This window comes from Falco rusticolus, chromosome 2 (genome assembly GCF_015220075.1).
Source record: "Falco rusticolus isolate bFalRus1 chromosome 2, bFalRus1.pri, whole genome shotgun sequence".
Classification (NCBI taxonomy): domain Eukaryota; kingdom Metazoa; phylum Chordata; class Aves; order Falconiformes; family Falconidae; genus Falco; species Falco rusticolus.
In genome coordinates this window covers 91,063,756-91,082,825 of record NC_051188.1, presented here as the reverse complement: position 1 = coordinate 91,082,825, position 19,070 = coordinate 91,063,756, and the positions used below count along the sequence as shown (strand labels likewise).

Genomic DNA, 19,070 nt, shown 5'->3' with positions numbered 1-19,070 from the left:
ATTATCTTGTTATAAATAATTCCACATTATAAAATCCTCAGACTAATTTATTGATGCTTTAAAAAAATCAGCAGTTGTTAGGAAATATTTTAAATCAAAAAGGTAACAGTATCATTCCAATAATACATAAAATGTTTCATCAACAACTGTACCAAGAAGAAGCAACAGCAAGTTTTACAGTCTCCAAATTTCAGAAAGAATTAAAATAAAAACAAACAAAAAAAAAGAAAAAAAGAGTGAAAAAGAATGAATTGAGGAAAGCATTGTTTCTGCCTCTTCAAAAGATTACAAGTTATTAAAAAAATGAGGCCACTTGTAAATGAACAAGGCAGATACCAGGGGAAAGCTCCCCTTAAAAAATACACTGCTAGAGAAAAATTTGTACCTATTTGGCACTTTGCATCATACTTGAACCAGTATGCAGAGCTCTTAAGCTAAATGTGACCCTGCTTGGAACAGCAAACTTAATGCAGGATTCTCTCGCTCTCAGCCAGCATTAAATGGCAAAGAACATGGCAATGACAAGGGAGGAATTTCTTGCAGCCAGGAGACAAGTATTTGCGGAAGTCAATGTTCTGCAGCTGTAACCAAACGTTGTGTCAGTGGGTAACGTTTTGGTGTTAAGAGTAGGCAAAGACCGCAGTGTTGAAACCTGTGAATGGCATTGCTCAAATGTTAATCATCCTGACCCTAGACAGAAAAAAAGCAATGACAACAAAAAAAATACTGCTTTCAGTTATTTACACACTTGAAACACAAATGATGGATTGCGTTTACAAGAACAAAGCCATTATTGTCCACTACCCATGCCAACTATAGAAGAAATCTGAAGACACAGGAAGGAAGGTCTGTGGGTAGAATGGAAAAATTTTAGAAATTTTCTGAAAATTTTATATCCAATTTTTGGCTGGGTAACAAACTTATTGGCTTATGCTGCACAAATACTTGTTCTTTGTGAAAAACCAGGGTAAGACTTCTCATTATTACAAAGTGGAGTAAGACTTCCCTTCACGAAATGAAGGCCACTTCATAACCACTTTGCGAACACTTCACATTAAAACATAGTTCAAGGGATAAGTAATTTATTTTAATCCATTCCCATTTACAATCACTACTGTAGAGGTATCTACAATTATAGTAAACTGCAGACACAAGAAATCCTTTACACGGAATTAACAGGGCCTTATAATTAGTAAATTCTCATCTGCTTATATTAGATTCGGGAGAACTGAATTTTATGCAACACTTGAAATCTGGTCAGTGCCTACATATGCATCACCTTACAAGTGAACACTTACGTTACACACCAATTATAAACACTACTATAATATAAATTATAACAGTATGCTTATCTTAGGTGATTTTCTTTCTCTGCCACGTATTTCTTTTACATACCTAGATGCAGGAAATTAACGATTTAAAACTCACCTCTTGTAGAGATACATTATTAAAATACATATTTCCTGATGATACAGGACTTCTTATGTCCTGAGTTCATTTAAAAAAAAAGGTTTTTTAAGTACAGCCATACATGAGATTAAGTCTGCCTGCTATCAGGTACTTCCTATTGTAAGGAAAGACTTGTACTTGCAAGTTCAAGATCACAGGCAGCCATCAAATTATAAAAACAAACATCCTCCCAAAATGGGGGGGTGGGGGGGGTGGGTGTGAAAAAAAAAAGACATCTTTTATTAACCAAGTTCATGTTCTGGTAAAATTATTCTTCAGCATACTTTTATAAAGCCCAATCACACCTTTAAACACTGCCAGGTTCACAAATGAACCGTGCTGCAGGAAGATACCACAATGGCTCCATGCAAAGCTAACTTCACTACTTTACACTCCACCCCCTGAATCTGGCAGGAGGAAGGTTCATTAGCTATAATATAAATTTACTAGCACTCACTGAACACCACCAGGTCTGACCTGGCCCTGTCTTCTATCCCAGGGAGGCTTTTTTGATGAGGTGCCATTGGAATACAGCTCAGCCGCTCCCAGCCCTGCACGTTCACAAAGCCCCACACCTGAGTTAAGAAGCCCACCCAGAAACAGAAGGCAAGCAGGGTACCACGCAGTCTCTGAAGAAGTCAGCAATGGTCAAGAAGTAATACAATCAAGGTCTTTCCTTTACTTAGATTATCCCAGCTCTTCACTACCCTCCTCATACAGCGTGCAAATTGCAGTCTCCTGTAAAATATTAACCAAATCTCCTTCAGCATAACTAATTTACGTAAGAAGTTTTCACCATGCCTCTGCAGACCCCCTCTTCTCCTGTACCACTAGTAACTGATGGCAGATGTGGGGGCAGGTGCTGTGCTATACATCAGGTCACTGAAATGATCTATGTTAAAAACTAAAAGCTTTGCAGACCTAAAAAAGTAATTACTGTAGTGCCTGGTTCTATGGACAACTGCACAAGCACATCTCAAAAGACGCGAAGCTGCCACAGCTGGGAACAAAAGCAACTGCCCAGGAGCTTCTTATAGTCACTTTCCAGACAAAGAAAACACATTATAAAACTATGCCCATAGCAGAACTCCAGGTGTGGAAGCCTCCTAACACTCCCCAGCATACCAGTAATGCTGTGCAAATCTAACTGTTCGCTTAAAAGAAGGATTTCACAGATTTTTCTTTAGTTCTTACATCATTAGGAAACAATGCACTCTTTTGTTTGTTTCCCTAATGAATATATCTTATTGGTCCTTTTTTTGTTAAAAAAAAAAAAAAAAAGAGAGAGAAAAAAGTTTGCCTCTTATAGTTTATTAGAAACATCTCATTTTGCTTTCTAGTCTTTCTCTGTTTCTAACTTACTTAGTGATAGTTTGGGAGGCTTTCAAACAAAGACTAACTAAAAAGATAGTCTGTTTCAATTTGTCAGAACTTAATTTTTTCCCCCAAGTGTTAATCTCAGGACTTTCTTTTTACTTCACGTAGAACAAACCCATAAAAAATGTGTTTTTTCTTTTACCAATCCCTTTAAACAAAGCTAGGTGATTTTTGAAAGCATCCTTTAAATCAACAAACCTAGTACTAAGTTGAAGTATATGGGTATTTACCAACACTTCCTTTTCTTAAAGTAAATGAATGGCACAGAAACAGTATCTCCCTTGGTTTACATAAGAATTAGCAATATTTTTTTTTACTGTAATACGAATAACTGAAAACCTGAAAAGCCTCTCCAGTCTTGCTCTCTAAAGTAATATTTTCGTAGGAAAAAAAAAGGCCAATTACACAGATGGAGGTACGAATGTAGAAGTAAACCTTTAAGCAAAGTAACAGTTCTTACAGGCAGCTAACCTCACTGGAATTCACTTTGTGGTGTGTAGCAAAAGAAAAAAAAGCAAAATCTTGTCCACAGAAAGATTAAGAAATAACGACCATAAAAACTTCAAGTTTTGGCCAGTAACAAAATTTAGAACTTTAGGATGAAAACTTTAAATCAACACCAAGAGAGAATTAAGAAATGACACATACCTTATCTACCGGGAGAAAGTCATTTTCAACTTCTATTGACCTTGGCCGTAGCTTTATAGGTTTGTCTTTGAAGATATCTCCAAAGCCAACACCCTTGACCTTTTTGGGTTGGATTGTCGTGCCTCCATTGGCTCCTTCCGATTTTGTGCTGCAAGAGTCACCACCATCACTCTCAGAGCCTGTAGCATCTTTTAGGCCTGTGAAATGGAGGGATGAAAGAAGGAATCTTAGGTATGAAGCTATTTTCAAAACAGATTGTGACTGGAAGATGATCCCTCCCACCATCCTCTAAAGGAAAACAAAACCACAAGGAACAGGTAGAGAAGATGTTCTCTGTGCCATGCACTCATTTTTGAGTTTTAAAAATCACTTTATTTTAGCACTGGTGTACCACTTAGGACTTACACCAATCCACAAAACATGCATATTCCAGTATCAAAAACTTCTTGAATGAAGACGACCATTCCTTGAGTACCAAGAAAATCCTTCTTCCTCAGACAAAAATTATTTGGAAGAGAAATCAATAAATTAAAGAGTTAAATTCAGTTGTAGGGCAGCTGTTGTACAAAGCCACTTAAAGCTAACAAGCAGTCAGACCAGGCACACTGTACCTTAAATCTGTGTGACTCATATCAAGCCAATTATGCAATTAGCATCTAAAGCTACATTACCTAACTGGGAAATATAAAGCTGAAAGCTCTTCAAAGAAATTTGCAATCAAATAAGCTGCATAATACGTTCCCTGCTGAAAATTAAATCTCTCTGCAGCATAGACAGCCTCATAAGAAAAGCACCCATGCACACTATCCTCTAGGAATATAATAAATCAAAACTGACATTCCGATTTGCATTACTTATCTCAGTGAATAAGAAAATTTATCTGCACTTATCTGAAAATATCTGCCGTTTGTATAGCAGAGGCCACAGATGCAGTATGGTGATGCTTCAGCCACTTTACAGAACGGTGCAGAATCAGATGAAACAGCCACTGGCAGCAAAAGTGACCCACTGAAGTTTCCCCCAATTGAAACCGTCCCCTAGATCATTTAAATCTTCCTTCCTACATTACAGATTGACTTAACTACATTTCCAGGAAAACTGCAGCAATTGCTGCTACTACAGCACTAATCCTACCTAATAATAAACTCTGATCCTCACATTCCCTTCACAAGCATTCATCGTGCCACGGATGTGGTTCTTGCAAGTCAAAGAAAGAAAAATTTTAAGTAAGCTCATCTTCTTCATTATTTTTATATCAAGGTCCACAAAGTGATTGCTATGGATTTTCATCATAAGAGGCTGCCAGTACAGAAGATTCCTTTTTAAAATCTAGACACCTAAAATCAAGTAGAGATTATATACAAATCTCTTTCCCTCTTCCCTTTGGTAAGCAAGTAATGTTACCCCAAAATTACTTGTATTCCAAAGAAGAGCAATGAAGCTGGTGAAGGGTCTGGAGCACAAGTCTCCTGAGGAGCAGTTGAGGAAACTGGGGCTGTTTAGCCTGGAGAAAAGGAGGCTGAGGGGAGACCTTCTTGCTCTCTGCAGCCACCTGAAAGGAGGTTGTAGTGAGGTGGGTGTTGGTCTCCTCCCAAGTAACAACCAACAGGACAAAAGGAAATGGCCTCAAGCTGTGCCAGGGGAGGTTTAGATTGGATATTACAAAAAATTTCTTCACTGAAAGGGTGGTCAAGCATTGGAACAGGCTGCCCAGGGAAGTGGTTGAGCCCCCATTCCTGGCAGTATTTTAAAAATGGTAGATGTGGCGCTTAGGGACATGGTTTAGTGGTGGACTTGCCAGTGCCAGGTTAATGGTTGGACTCAATGATCTTAAAGTTTTTTTACAATCTAAATGATTCTATGATTCTATGAAATGGTACTAAGATGGGGCAGTCTACTGGGTCCCCATAGAAAGGCTGTAAGTTGTGGAGCATGTGGGAAGTTTTATAAAATCTTCGTAATGCCTCAGTTTCTACAGTTCTCTGATGTATATAAGCAACAGAAACAGAATGAAGCCATGTTCCTGAGCTGAAAGAATATAATTTCCACCTACACTAGAACAACCCTTTAAAATCAAATAGAGGAATTACCTAAAGAAAATCTTGAAGTCAGTGAAAATCTTTATGAATAGAACTTTTAATATTAACAATTGAATCATTCACTTTTGCCTCCCCGACTCAAGTGATGCATTTGGTCTTAACAAACAGCCTCCATCCAACAGCCTTCTGCCATGCTGGTGAGCCGCCACTTGTTGTGGGGGGCACTATCTTTATCTTCCTGGCAATTCACTAGCAACATGACTATCCAGCAAAACACAGTATCTTTTTCAAGGGCTGCTTTAAGCTTCTCCAACTAACCACAGAAACCAGTGCAAGTCCTGGGGCCTACAGGCAGAACTTCACGATCCAGGACACGAGGGGCTCAGCTGTTCAATTGGTTTCAACACCAGGGTGCTGCTAGAGAATGAAATCAGGAGTTATGTCTCAGGCCAGGAATTTTAGCAAAACTCTTCAGCTGAAAAGTCATCATATGCTGCTCTGAGATTTTCTGTATCCAAAACACAAAAGGCATATAATTGCAGAATTATAGAAAGTTCCCAATTAGAAACAAACAAAAAGACTAAAATCTAAGGAAAATGCTTAGGCCCTTTGGCCTCCTGAGTGGTTGTTACATCTACCTGTTGAACATAAGTTACATTTGTTTTTCTTAGAGTGTTCAATTTAGATAGCACTGAACAAGTTATTTGTTCCATGAGCAATGCAGGATTGGAATTTAAAAGAATACCAAATAATAATATCACAATTATTTTCTTAAATATGAGGGATCTTGATCTCTTCACTTGGAATTTTTTCTTTTCCCAAGAAGGGCCTGGGGAAAAACTTCAGGTTTGTTTTCACTCATTTATTATGGTAGTTAGAATGGCAGCATTCCTGCCATCAGTAAAGTAAATTCTGTGCGCTCCTTCTCTTCCAGAGCTTATGAAAGCAATAATCAGGGAATTCAAGCATTCATTGCCATATTGCTCTGTGCTGTGGTTGACAGGAAGGGAGTTGTTATCCGTAGCAGAGCCATTCCACAATGTTGAGGCACTCAGAGATGCAAGAGTAAATTAATTATGCCAGAGAGGTACAAATCTCTTCAGGCAACACAGCAAAGCCACTGCGTCTTTGTTACTCCTACACCTTGCTGTGACTTGGGCAGTAACGGAAGAAGTTTTAAGTTCTACTAGCTGGACCTTCCCCAGCTTTGCAAAATGTCAGTCACTAGGGCCCTGGCTGAGACAGAAGCTAGAATCAACTTTATTTACTACTTCTAAATGCAAAGAGAATGGTCACCAACTAACTACACTGGGTTAAAATAATACTTCTGAGTATAAAACATCCACAACTCAGAAAACTCAAACAAATCATAGTGATCACTGTCCCTCTGCTGAACAAAATACCTTCTTGATAAAGATGGGAAAATTACCCTCTGGCAAAGGTTCCTTCTTTCATCCTTGCCAAAATCTCCTTGAACTACTCTGATTGAGGGAAAGAGCAGTGCAGATGCTTCCCTCCACAAGTAACTGGATTTTAACTGATAGAATCCATGACCACTCTTACCCACTCCCTGAAATGAACAGAAAAGCTATCTTCAAAATAAACAAACAACAAATGAAATATGCTTTCTATATCACTAATTGCAGGAGAAGAGGACCTGGACCTTGGCCAGTGGATGGAAGCAAAATATGGAAGTAATTACGGGAATTACTCAACAGGTTTCACATGGACTTCCAGATCTTTGAAGCTTGCATGAGAGATCAGAAACTCAAGGAGCTCCAGCAAGAGTTAGGCTTTTGTTTCTGGGTCATCACTTGTTTTCCTTATGGCATCTTCACCTTTTATGACCATTCCTATATGATGAGACATCACATCTTTTATTAGAAACCTCACCTCAGGCTTACAACAGATTTCCCTAGCATCACCCACCTGTGCTTGATAAGAGTATTTCATTCCTCATGCTCCCACATAGCTTTTGTCCTCATAATTAAAGCAACATAGGAAATATCAGCTTTTATTTATTTGTTTGTTTGTTTGTTTTTTGATTTAAAATAAGGACAGAATGGACCAGTGAAACCTGTCCAAAATAAACTGCATTTCAGCGACCAGATACAGAGGCCACCCTTACAAAGCTCCTTCAAAGTTGAAAGAATTCTTCCTGATCAACTGGGGAAATTACATAATTTATTTTTTTTTTTGATTGACACAAACTGAGAAGCTCCCTTGGACTTAAATAAATAAATAAATAATAAAAGCCCTGGCTTTTTCAAGAACTAGTCTGGTCTTACTCTTAACACTTCACAGTTGAGGGCAAGAGGCAAAGGTGATAGAAGAGGCGGGTGACTATATGCAATGGAAACTGAGAACAAATCAGATAAAATGAAGATCTCCAGAAACATTAAGGATCAATAATGCAGTGCTTAAGTACAAAATAGTCCTGCAGAAAAGAATCTAACTTGCTTTTACTCCTAACGATGTGCTAAGGAGGCTCTCTCTTACCTTCCTCCCAAGGTATATGACCTATACACCTCTGATTTGTACAGATAAAGAACTTGAAGCAAGGATTTGCAACACTACGTCCACCTTTGCCTGAGAAATTCTCTCCTCTCATTTATGTTTTCATTGGGTTGTTTCCTGATATATATCTCTATCTATCTATCTATCTATCTATCTATCTATCTATCTATCTATCTATCTATCTATCTATCTATCTCTATACATATCTTAGCATATATATGTCAGCAATTCTCTCAGACCAATCCTGTCAAATGCAGCTTGCAGCTGCGCTGGCCTCCCTAGCCTTGCCTACACAAGGAAGGGATGGCTAAGGTGATCTCTCCTCTTAAAAACAGAAAAATGCCTGTCTTCCAGCCACTCTCCTCTTTATTTTTTTTCCTCCTTGAGCTTTTCATGGCCTTTTTTGCCACTACTGCAAACAGCTTAGTAGCAGAACAGAGATGGGTGGGTAGTTTCCCCAAAAGACAAATGTAACCCATGGATACAGCTGGCAACTAAGTAGGAACCCGAGTGACCTAGACTGTCAGATTATGAATTTCAAACATGGAATTTTTTTCAAGAAAAGCTAGTTAGCAGGGAGGTCAGGTTGCTAAATGGGCATTAAAAACCGGAGGGCATTTCAGCTGGCACAGTCTGCTGCTGCTGCCCAATACACCTGCACAGCCTGGAACAGCTGTAGTAGGGCTATGAACTCAGCACTAACATAAGGCCAGGAGCTCTGCAAACTTCTATCCTCAGAAACACTGACCACATCTTACTTTTCTTTTAAGTTATTAAATACTTCAAATATAGCCAGGATAGGATAACAGTACAGTAGTCAGGCCTCTATTTTTAAATTTTTTTTTAACAGCAACTTTTCTAGAATCTGTCAGCTCTCTGTCAGCATTTGGAGAGCTGACAAGCTAAGAACATAACATCAACAAGGTGCTCACTAACATGCCTACTATCAATCACACCCGTTCTAATAGCAGGAAAAATTTTCAGGTCTTTAAAAATTCTCAGGCTGTAAAGTCAGAGAGAATCATGGGCAGAGATGAACCTAATGAAGTTCGATAAAGGCAAGTGTAAGGTCCTGCACCTAGGAAGGAATAATCCCATGCACCAATACAGGCTAGGGGTTGACCTCCTGGAAGGTAGTTCTGTGGAGAATAATCTGGGAGTTCTGGAGGACGGCAAATTGCCCAAGAGCCAGCAGTGTGCCCTGGTGGCCAAGAAGGCCAATGGGATCCTGGGCACGTCCAGCAGGTCGAGGGAGGTGACCCTCCCCCTCTACTCTGCCCTGGTGAGGCTGCATCTGGAGTGCTGTGTCCAGAACTGGGGTTCAAGAGACAAGTAGCTACTGCAGAGGGTCCAGCAGAGAGCTACAAAGATGATGAGGGGACTGGAGCATCTCCCTTATGAGGAAAGGCTGAGACAGCGGGGCCTATTTAGCCTGGAGAAGTCTGAGGGGATCTTATCAATGTCTACAAATATCTTAAGGGCGAGTGTCAAAAGGATGGGGCCAGGCTCCTTTCAGTAGTGCCCAGAGACAGGACAAGGGACAATGGGCACAAACTGAAACACAAGAAGTTCTTTATGAATATGAGGAAGAACTGCTTTACCTTGAGGGTGACACAGCACTGGAACGGGCTGCCCAGAGAGGCTGTGGAGTCTCCTTCTCTGGAGACATTCAAAACTCATGTCAGGGGGATTGGACTAGATGAACTCCAGAGGTCCCTTCCAATCCTGACTTTTCTGTGATTCTGCGAAGTCTTTTGAAGGTGTTATTTCACATTTCTGGCTCTATAAGCAAAGACAATATTCTACCTAGATTTACTGTTGCTGAATCAACTGTAGCACCAAAAAGTAGAGCTCAAATCTGAGCGTTGGGTGCACTTTATAGTAAGATTCCTGAAGTCTGAACAAGGGCAGTATCAGCAGCAAGAAGTTAAAACTCCCAGGAGCCAACCCTTCCCAACTTTTGGCTGGGACAAGATATGGGACTACTGACTTACAGCTATTTAAGAACACTCAGAGCTCTGAGATGCTCTGTTGCTTCACGCTCCTTAGAAATGCAAGCCAATTTAGTATTCATGAAGATTAAATTCTCACAACACTGTCTGGAGGAATTCTGCACTTCACACGCATTTTTTCCTATATGGGTATATAAGAGAGATTACTTTTCTCAAGACACTTCAAACACGCCACACTCCTGCTATGCCAGTTACAGGTCTTTTGAGAGCAACATTCTGAAATGTACCAAAACAGATTAGCTCAAACAGGGATTAAAAAGAGACCACAACATCAGACTTAATTCACCAACGGCCCCAGAGCTGCACTGGCATCAAACCAAGATTCTAAATCAGAAAGATATTTAGGGATGATAAAGGGCTGTATAAACTAAAGCTGTTAAAACAAAAATAAACAGCTGCGATAAAATTAACTCCATTCAAAGCAGGAAATGAATTGTTTCTAAATAGCTTAAAATGGCAGGAAAAAAGGGGGATACATTGTGAGCTTTACAGAGCTTTCTATTTTGAGCTATTATTTAGCAATTTAATTTTTGTTCTTTATTCTGGATTGTTCTCTCCGCAGACAATTTATGGCACTGGGCAAAAGACAGACCACTGTGGCAATGTATAAGCCAATGATGCTCTGCCCCTCTAAGTGCTTCTCAGGCTAGCTCTGTTACGTGATGTAAAGGTCAGCTGTTCAGAGGCACACACCTGAGATGATGCAAAGGATCTCCTGATTTGGTCTGGCAGCCAGAGAAAAATGGTGTCAGCTCTGTTTAATAGAACAAAGAACTGTGTAAATGGACCTTATCGGGATTTTTGCCTTTTACAGAAGGGAAGGAAGGAGAGGGGAAATATCTCCTTTCCTTCTATTTAGAGAATGACAGTGTGGAACACCCGAGTGACCGATCAGAATGACAAAGAAGGTGAAGTTATACATGGCAATTACAGCAGACAAGACAGGAACCTCCCTTCTTCCTTTTCCTCACATACTGGCGAAGACAGAACAAATACCCACAGCCTATAAGGTATTTATATTTATCTTGAGCTTGCTTTCTGTCCAAGTCCTGTCTTTCATTGAAGCTATCACCAACAATATTCCAGCAAAAATCAAAACCAGAAAAGGGAGTTTGTTTTTAAATATTACTGTAGAACAAAGCCATGTTGATTCTTCACAGTTTAAAGGTTCAATAAATTCACGCTTTCAAAAAACAAATCTATGCTTCTTTACCAAGAGTGGTTATATAGGTACAAATGGCTGAGGCAAACTAGCTCTATATTAGTCATTATTTGTTATTCTCAGTTATATTCCTTGAAGAAATGTAACCATGTAATCTGAACATTTTGTCTTTTCCTTTCAGCAAGTTCATTTTTCTTAGCACAAGTTTTTGCCACATAAGAAACAGCCCCAAGATTTTTATGCTTGCACAAGAAATCATGCAGGGAGAATGGGAGCGGTGACCAGCACCACGTAGCAGCATGCATTAAGGGCAACGCAGCACAAGCATCCTCTGCAGCATGAACACAGAGCCATCAATATGGAAGTTGGTGGCTTCACCTCATCCCCAGCCACTTCCCCGAGTACTCTAAGAACGAATAGAAACAATCATTCATTCAGGAGCTCTACAACTGTGCCATTGTCGTCTTCATTTTGGATTTTTTTTTCCACCAGACTTGTTCTCACCAAGTACAGGAACAAGTTATCACATGTGAAAAGATGAGTAAGCAACCACAGCCAAAAGGATTCTTTACCTGTCACTCACCAAAACCCAGTCTTTTGTGAGACTCATGTAAAACCACCTGGTAGTGGGAGTCCGAATCAATGAAAGGATTTAATGCACTTCACCCCAGACAACATAATTCTTCCACCCACCACCCCCAATCCCTTCACCATCCCTACTTTCGTCCTCCAGAAAACAGGATGCTTCTTTTTAATCATAAAAATTCCCCTCACCCAATTTTAGCATTGTTCTTTCTCAGATGTTATTTTTCATTGTAGCAGCTGTGCATTTAATATATGTTCTTCTTTGTAAGTAAGTTATAAGAACTTGAGGTGAAATAAAAAGTTGTAACTGTCCCCTCTTCAGAACTGTTAAAACCCACATTTGGGCTTCTCATTTAACTTTGCTCACATTCAGACATTCTTAAATGGGTAAATAATGTCATAAATACACCAACCACACCAATTGCTTGGAACTCTGACCAGCTATAGCTCCTCAAAGATTAGGGGGATGGTAAAAAAAAAGGTAAAAAAAAAGTGGTGGAGCAATAGAAAACACAATGAAGGTTACTCACGAATATTTCTGTTTCAACGATCCTGTCTCATCTTCTTCCATTATATCTAATATCTATTACTGACAGCATTGTGGATCCACATATAAAGAAAGAGAGGCAAATATCTGTCAAATCAAGCATCGTATCTGCCCTCTTCCTCAGTTATAGCATCTTTGAAGAAAAAGAAAGTGAAGGAAGAAAGAGAAGTTAAACCAGAAAAATAAAAAAAATCAGAAATCCAAGAAGCGTTTTTCGTGGAGATGCAGGAAAGTTGCAGGATGAGAGAAAAGAGGGCTGCGATCAACAAAATGACAAGTAAGTAATTTTTTATTGCTGCGTGACTCTCTTCACCCAGCATACACAGTAGCAAAGATTTTCTGACAGCAGGTTGATGAGCAGAATGCCAAAGGAGCTGGAATTATTGCTGAGCAGAGCCTGGCGTACCTAATGACCAAAAAAGCCATGTCAGCATATGAAGGCGAGGCCAGGTGTTTATGCAGGAGATAATCTTGCATATTTCAGTGGAAGATATCTCTAGAAGCAGCTACACACTAATTCAACAGCATTTAGCTATTATAGGCCTTGGTTAAATATGAAAATTTCTTTTAAACACAGCAGTTGCGAAATGGCTTTCAAAATAAAAGTATTAGCTCTAAGCATATATTTGTAAAGTAAAAGCTCTAGGCTTGCTTCAAAATTTGAGCAGCGCTTCATGCAATGTGATACAGGTGAATCCAAGCACCCTTTGGGCATAACTAATCTAAAGCTATGAACTGACTCCAGCTTAATTCTCTGAGAAATCAGAAAGTTGAAATTAGAACAGCTGTGGGTTGTTTTAAACATCCCTAAATGACAAATCCATGGAATGCCTCCAAACGATTTGCACTGGAGACATAAGCACATGGATCTGTCTAAAAATAAGGACCACAGGTCAGATATGCATGAGTATGCCGGGATAAGGAACCCTCCTTTGTGTATGCTAGTTTAGAAGATAACATCTCTGATAATATCAACAATGCCAGGAGCTGGCCACACCTTCAGCAGGCCTGCCTGGGAAGAACATGAGTATGCTGGGATAATGAACCCTCCTTTGTATATGCTAGTTTAGAAGATAACATCTCTGATAATATCAACAATGCCAACCCTCATTCTGTTTAAAACTTTCCCAGATGACCTGATTTTGTGTACCACCCATTTTAGTCCCAGTTCCAACCCAGTAAACAACAAATAAGGCCACAAATGTAGCCGGACATCTGGCTGTCTTAAATGCAGTTTTACAAAGAAAGCAAAATACCTCTGCAGCATGAAAAAACGTGCAAGTCTCAACAAAATGCCAAGGGAGGTAGCATTAAACAAGACACTGTCAGCTTTAAAAACAAGGTTTAGATGGGTGTTTGCCCAGAGCAACATGAGACAATCTACTGTGGGTTAAGCTCATTATCAAGATACCCATCCAATCCTGCACTCTGTGAAATCAGTTTGACGAAATTTATTTTCTGTGACAGGGCACAACCATGGGCCAGTATTATTAACAAGAAGAACTAAATGCAGAGCTCTAGCACAACTGGAAGGGTGACTGAATTTTTCCTGGTTTCACTTAGGGTCACCCTAAATGACTCAAGAAAAGGTGAAGGGTCATTTGACCCTTAATGAAAAATGGGCTGGGCATGGAGACCAGGTTTCTTGAAAACTTTGAAAGGTAATGTTAGGGCAACACTGCCCAGAAAGATTAATGTTGCAAAATTAAAGGCTCCAAAGGCAGACCTTGCAATCTGACTTGAAGCTAGATCTTAAAGTCAGAGGTCAAGCATACTAGAGATTTACTTCATAAATCCTTATTATGCTCATCAGATAGGTGGATTGGAGGACATGATGGTCTAAGAACTCTGAGAGAAGCATGCAATTTGAGTGATGCATAAGCAATCATGAAGACTATAAGGTGAGAAGCAGCAGAAAAATGTGAAGACCAGCAGCCACACGGTCTGCTCCAGCCACAGCAAGAGCTTGATTGGAAGCTTGAGAAGAGCCGCAGAAAAGAGATGAATTATAGTAGACAGGGACATAATTCTCCACGAGGAAATACTCAGAGCTGCACACATTCACAAAGATTTTTGCTTAAAAAAAGATCAGGTTTTGTTGACAAGACAAGAAGGTGTAAATGCAGTTATCAGAATGAAAGACTACCATTTCAACTGCTTCATCCTTTGCAGTGAACATGCCTAAGACAAAAGTCCTCAGAGGTAGGACAGCAAACACTCGCACCCAGAAAGCAGTAAGAAGGGCAGCACAGCTTGGATCTTCTCAAGAGAAAGCTGTCTGGGACAAAAGCAGATGCCAAAGTTAGCACAACATCCTGTTCACCGGAGGACAGGATTGAACACTTTGTACTTAGTCACACTGAATGTGACTCAGTAGGAACTCTTTCTGCTAGATTTCTCAAGAAAGCAGGTGGAAGAACAGATTCCTGTCTTCCTTGCTTCCTCTGTCTTGCATCTGATGTAACCATCTTCTCTTCTTCTGTATTAAAAGGGTAGTAAAAGCATATGAAAAGCAGCATGTTCCCTGCTTCCAAAACGCAGAAGGCAAAAACCTGAACATGAAATGAAACTAGCTTTGTATCTTTTACCCTCCTTGGCAGAAAAAACGTTATCAGCCAAAATGCTGTGAGTAATAGCTGTCAAAGACAAAGCCAAATGAAGGGCATGCAGTAAATTAAAAACAAAACAAAACAAAACAAAAAAACCCTACAAAGACAAAAACCCAACCAAACCCCACAATGTTCTTTAAGGAAAGCAAAGCTTATCTTATGAATTCAGCAATCATAATGGGAACTTTATTTTTAGAGAAGAAGGACTTTTAGTTCAGAGATCTGTAGTTGTAATCAACAGCCTTCATGTTTCAGGTGCAAAAATGATGGGACTAAATGGTCTTAATTTCAATACATAGCTGAGACCCAAACATCCAATGTAATTCACAATTTATTGTGGGCTCACACACATACATTATATGGACAAATAACATACACATGCACAGAAGGAACGAGTGCATTCTCATTGCGTTAAGGCTAGGCAGTTCATCAGCAGCAAACTGACTTTAGCTTACAGACAAATATATGCACGTAGGGTAGCCGTAAGTGAGTAGCAGTGGCACATTTTACAAGTGTAGATAAATCAAACAAGTACAGAGGACTAAAGCTATTGCTTGTTGATTTTGAAACACACTCACTGTTATAACGTCTGTAGCTGTCAATCTTTGCCGGTGCCACTCTGTACAGAATTGTCCCTTCAAAGGCAGATTTTCCTGACAGCAGGCAAAAGAAGGAAAGACGAAAAAAAAGAGAAGGAGCAGGGTGGGGGTGAAGAGATCAAATGATGATAAAAAGAAGGGAAAGGAAGAGGTTTTAATCTGTATTTTCAGTCACTACATTTTTAAAGCCTCATTAGCAAAACAACGAGAATGTTAACAGAAGTATCTGATTGTACATGAAGTTAAAATATTCTTACTGCATGTATGTCAGATAAAAGAATCTCATGATTTTGCTAAAGCTGTTCTTTACAGCGTCCAACAGAATGCATTTTTCTTAGATTTTGTCTGTTATCCATCAAATTGTGAGACTTGCAAATGAAATCATTTTGTCTTTCTTACCCAGCCTCCTCACGGAGCACGGGGGAAGCCTGAAAAAAATTATCACTGCAATGATGTACTCACAGTGGCTCAACACTCCTGATGCAGATGTAGTGCACTCGAGCAAGCACAGCTGACATCCAAACAGGGCAATGAAATACTTACATTTCCTTAATACACCAGGATCCTGTGAGCGTCAGAAATACTGCAACTTTCCAAGCTGACTTGTAAGAAATGTTATGGATATGGGAACTGGTCTTAAATAATGCTTAGTTGAAGGGATAGGACACTATAACCTGGATACACCAGTTTTTCAGCCAATAGCTTAATCAGGTGTTTGTTTTGGCTCATATTAACAAAAACAAAATACTAAAATTAAAAAAGAAAACAACACTAAAACAAAAAAACCGAAACAATTTCCACTTCCCATCTTAGATCTTTAAAATAACATTTTTATTATCAAAACCATTAATTTCTTGGGTTTTTTTTCCTTTGATAGCAAGCTAATTCATACTCTGACATTTACGATATGAAATTCAAGTGAAGGTAAAGGCATGAGCAGCTGAGGTGTTTTGTGTGTTGGGTTTTTTTAATCTGAGGTACCCAGGGAAGCCCAAGAATATATCAATGTCAGCTCGTGTATCTGAACAACCTTAGCTAGGTATATCATCATAAAATTAATGTATTCAGTAAAATGTTACAGCAAAACAGGCAGTACATGTGAATTGTCCCACCATAGCATCACACCCATTTTGGTACCAAAAATGTGTATTTTATTCCCCCTGCATATAATTCTGTTGGATTTTCAGAAAATAAAAAGCTATACCCATTTACATCTTGTAAAAAGATGCTTTTTTGTTTTGTAATTGCAGTTTTTATAAAATTACAGAAATTTTTTCTTGTCTTGTTTTTACATAATGAAGAAGTAAAAAAGCCACAAATCCATCTTTCCACCTTGTTTTTACAAAGTACCATTAAAAGGTTGCTATTAAAACAGTCAAAAAACAATTAAGAAATTGCTAAGAGAATGGTATGTTCATGACATTGAGGAAAGCCAGAGAGACAGTAATGGACATCCAACATTTTAAGAACTCAAAATACAGGAGGTTGCCTGACTGAACCATCTGCTGATGAGTCTATCATCAGTTCTAACTCCAGCAGTCGTGACTTCTCAGTGGCCATCACTAAAAGGCTCTAAAATAGTAATTGATACATACCATGACGCCTGGCAATTCCTGAACAGACACATACAAGAGACAGCAAGATACAGAAGGCCACCTTTAAATGTTGTCATAACACTGCCATCAAAACGCTAAAATGCTTTTGAAATCATCTCCTTAATATTGTGATTCCTCAGACAGGATTTATTTGACTACTTCTTGCTTCTCAACAGGCTATAACAACAAGATACTGTATTGAAAATATTATTAAAATTAGTACTAGATATTTGAGAAATCTAGAAAATAATCTTATAATTCATCTATCCATTTAATATAGTAATAAAAATACAATGCACACTTCATGCTGTAACAGTCAGTCAAAGAAAAGCAATGTTTTAATTTAAGAGGATGCTTACAAGGAACAAGGAACAAGGAACTGCTGTTACTTTAAGGGTACCTGATCTTGTCTGTGCTTACATTCTAAAATGTGCCTTTGAAGACAAAAAATTTGACAGTCACTTTAGAGCTGGGATACTTTAAAAACAAATAAACAAATGCCCAAACCCACAACCTTTTGATCCTGTAACAGTTTCACTTCCCAGTCTGCTGAGTACCCACCATCTGAGGGGAAGCACAGGCTACCAACCCTTTCAAGTTAAGGGGCAAGTTAAGTCCCACTGTCAGTATTCGGAAGTATTTAGGCACTTCCAAAACTAGCCCCAGACATTTTCAAACAAAGGGGCTTTTTGTTCTGAAGAAACCTCCGAGGTTACTCTATGGCACAGCACGAAAAGAAACCAAGATAATTCCTTCTGTCCATTTACTCTAATCTACCATAAAATTTACATGGACCCAACAAACCCAATAAAATCCAACAATACTTTTCTCCCCATTAGACCTGTGCAGGTCATAACAGAAGGACAGAGAAATATGCACTTTTATTAACTTTATTCCTAAAAAGCCAAGTTACTAAATTTTTCTCTTCTGTATTTCTTCCACTTTGAGTTCACCAAAAATTACATTCGCCCTTCCAAAAAGGCTCTCTTTAGAAAGGGTAAACAAAATGTGATTAAAAGATCACGTTTAAGTAGGTTTAACCAAAGCATTAAATTTAACTGTTAAATAAAAACTACTCTTGAGTTTGTACAGTGCCCTGTCTGCAAAGACCCCATGCTAATTGCCCAAGTCTCACAGTAAACCTGCCAAGTACTACCTTATCCATTTCACAACCTAGGCTGAAAAGTTCAAGGCTGCTGTTCAAGACTGCAGAGCCATACCCCAGCTCTATCTAGGCCTCTCTGGAAGCTGTGTAGAACCTCAGTGACCACCCAAGGTTCTACTTCAATGCACAGGTACAACCCCTTGTACCTGAGTGCTAACTTAGTAACCTAGAATTCATATTTAAGGCTTCTGCCTTACGAAGTCCTGTGATACAGACATATTCAAACAATGTTTCCAGAAAAACAAACAGGAGTCATTGCAGATTTGAAGTGCTGTCATGTCTTGTCATACATGGAGGAAGGAGATGATCTAGAGGCATGAATGTACACACTTTTGAGATGCTACCCAGAGCACCTCAACAGTAATGCCAGCCTGATGCCCAAATCTTCCAGGGTTTACTTGTTTGCGTTTTATTTCACTAGGCTTTAAGACTAAGCACAGATAATTGGAATCAGCTTATCATTCCTAGTCAGCTGCATAAACTTGCTGAAATCTCATAAAGATTTTCAAATCCAGATAGTCAGTGTACTTGAATAAAGCCTCATAAAGCACCATGTGTTAGAAAGCAACACCTGTAACAATTACACAGACTATACAGAAAGAACTGAGTTGATGCATATTTCCCGTAATTCTGGTAGGGGAATGCAGTTCTTAAATTGATGGGTTTACTTCAACAAAGATAAATAAAAAAAGTGTTAAAAATCCCATAAGAATCTCAACATTACTTGAGTCCCTGTTTCTCTCTGAGGAGGTTTACAGTGTTCTGT

At 39.1% G+C, this 19,070-nt stretch overlaps 1 protein-coding gene across 5 annotated transcripts in view; it reads right to left on the bottom strand.

The window, feature by feature from the left end:
• The window catches only part of SH3KBP1 (SH3 domain containing kinase binding protein 1), a 231,460-nt gene that overhangs the window by 85,533 nt on the left and 126,857 nt on the right, over positions 1–19,070 (bottom strand). For 4 of the 5 annotated variants that reach the window (XR_005102619.1, XM_037377236.1, XM_037377238.1 and 1 more), the window contains exons 6-7: positions 15,524–15,598; positions 3,475–3,671 (exon numbers count right to left, since the gene is read on the bottom strand). Coding sequence is in view for 4 of the 5 variants with exons in the window: in XM_037377236.1 (XP_037233133.1) it covers positions 3,475–3,671; positions 15,524–15,598 (272 nt within the window). In the remaining variant the exon portion in view is untranslated. The remainder of the gene's footprint in view (positions 1–3,474; positions 3,672–15,523; positions 15,599–19,070) is intronic. The other variant, XM_037377237.1, reaches the window with a different exon arrangement.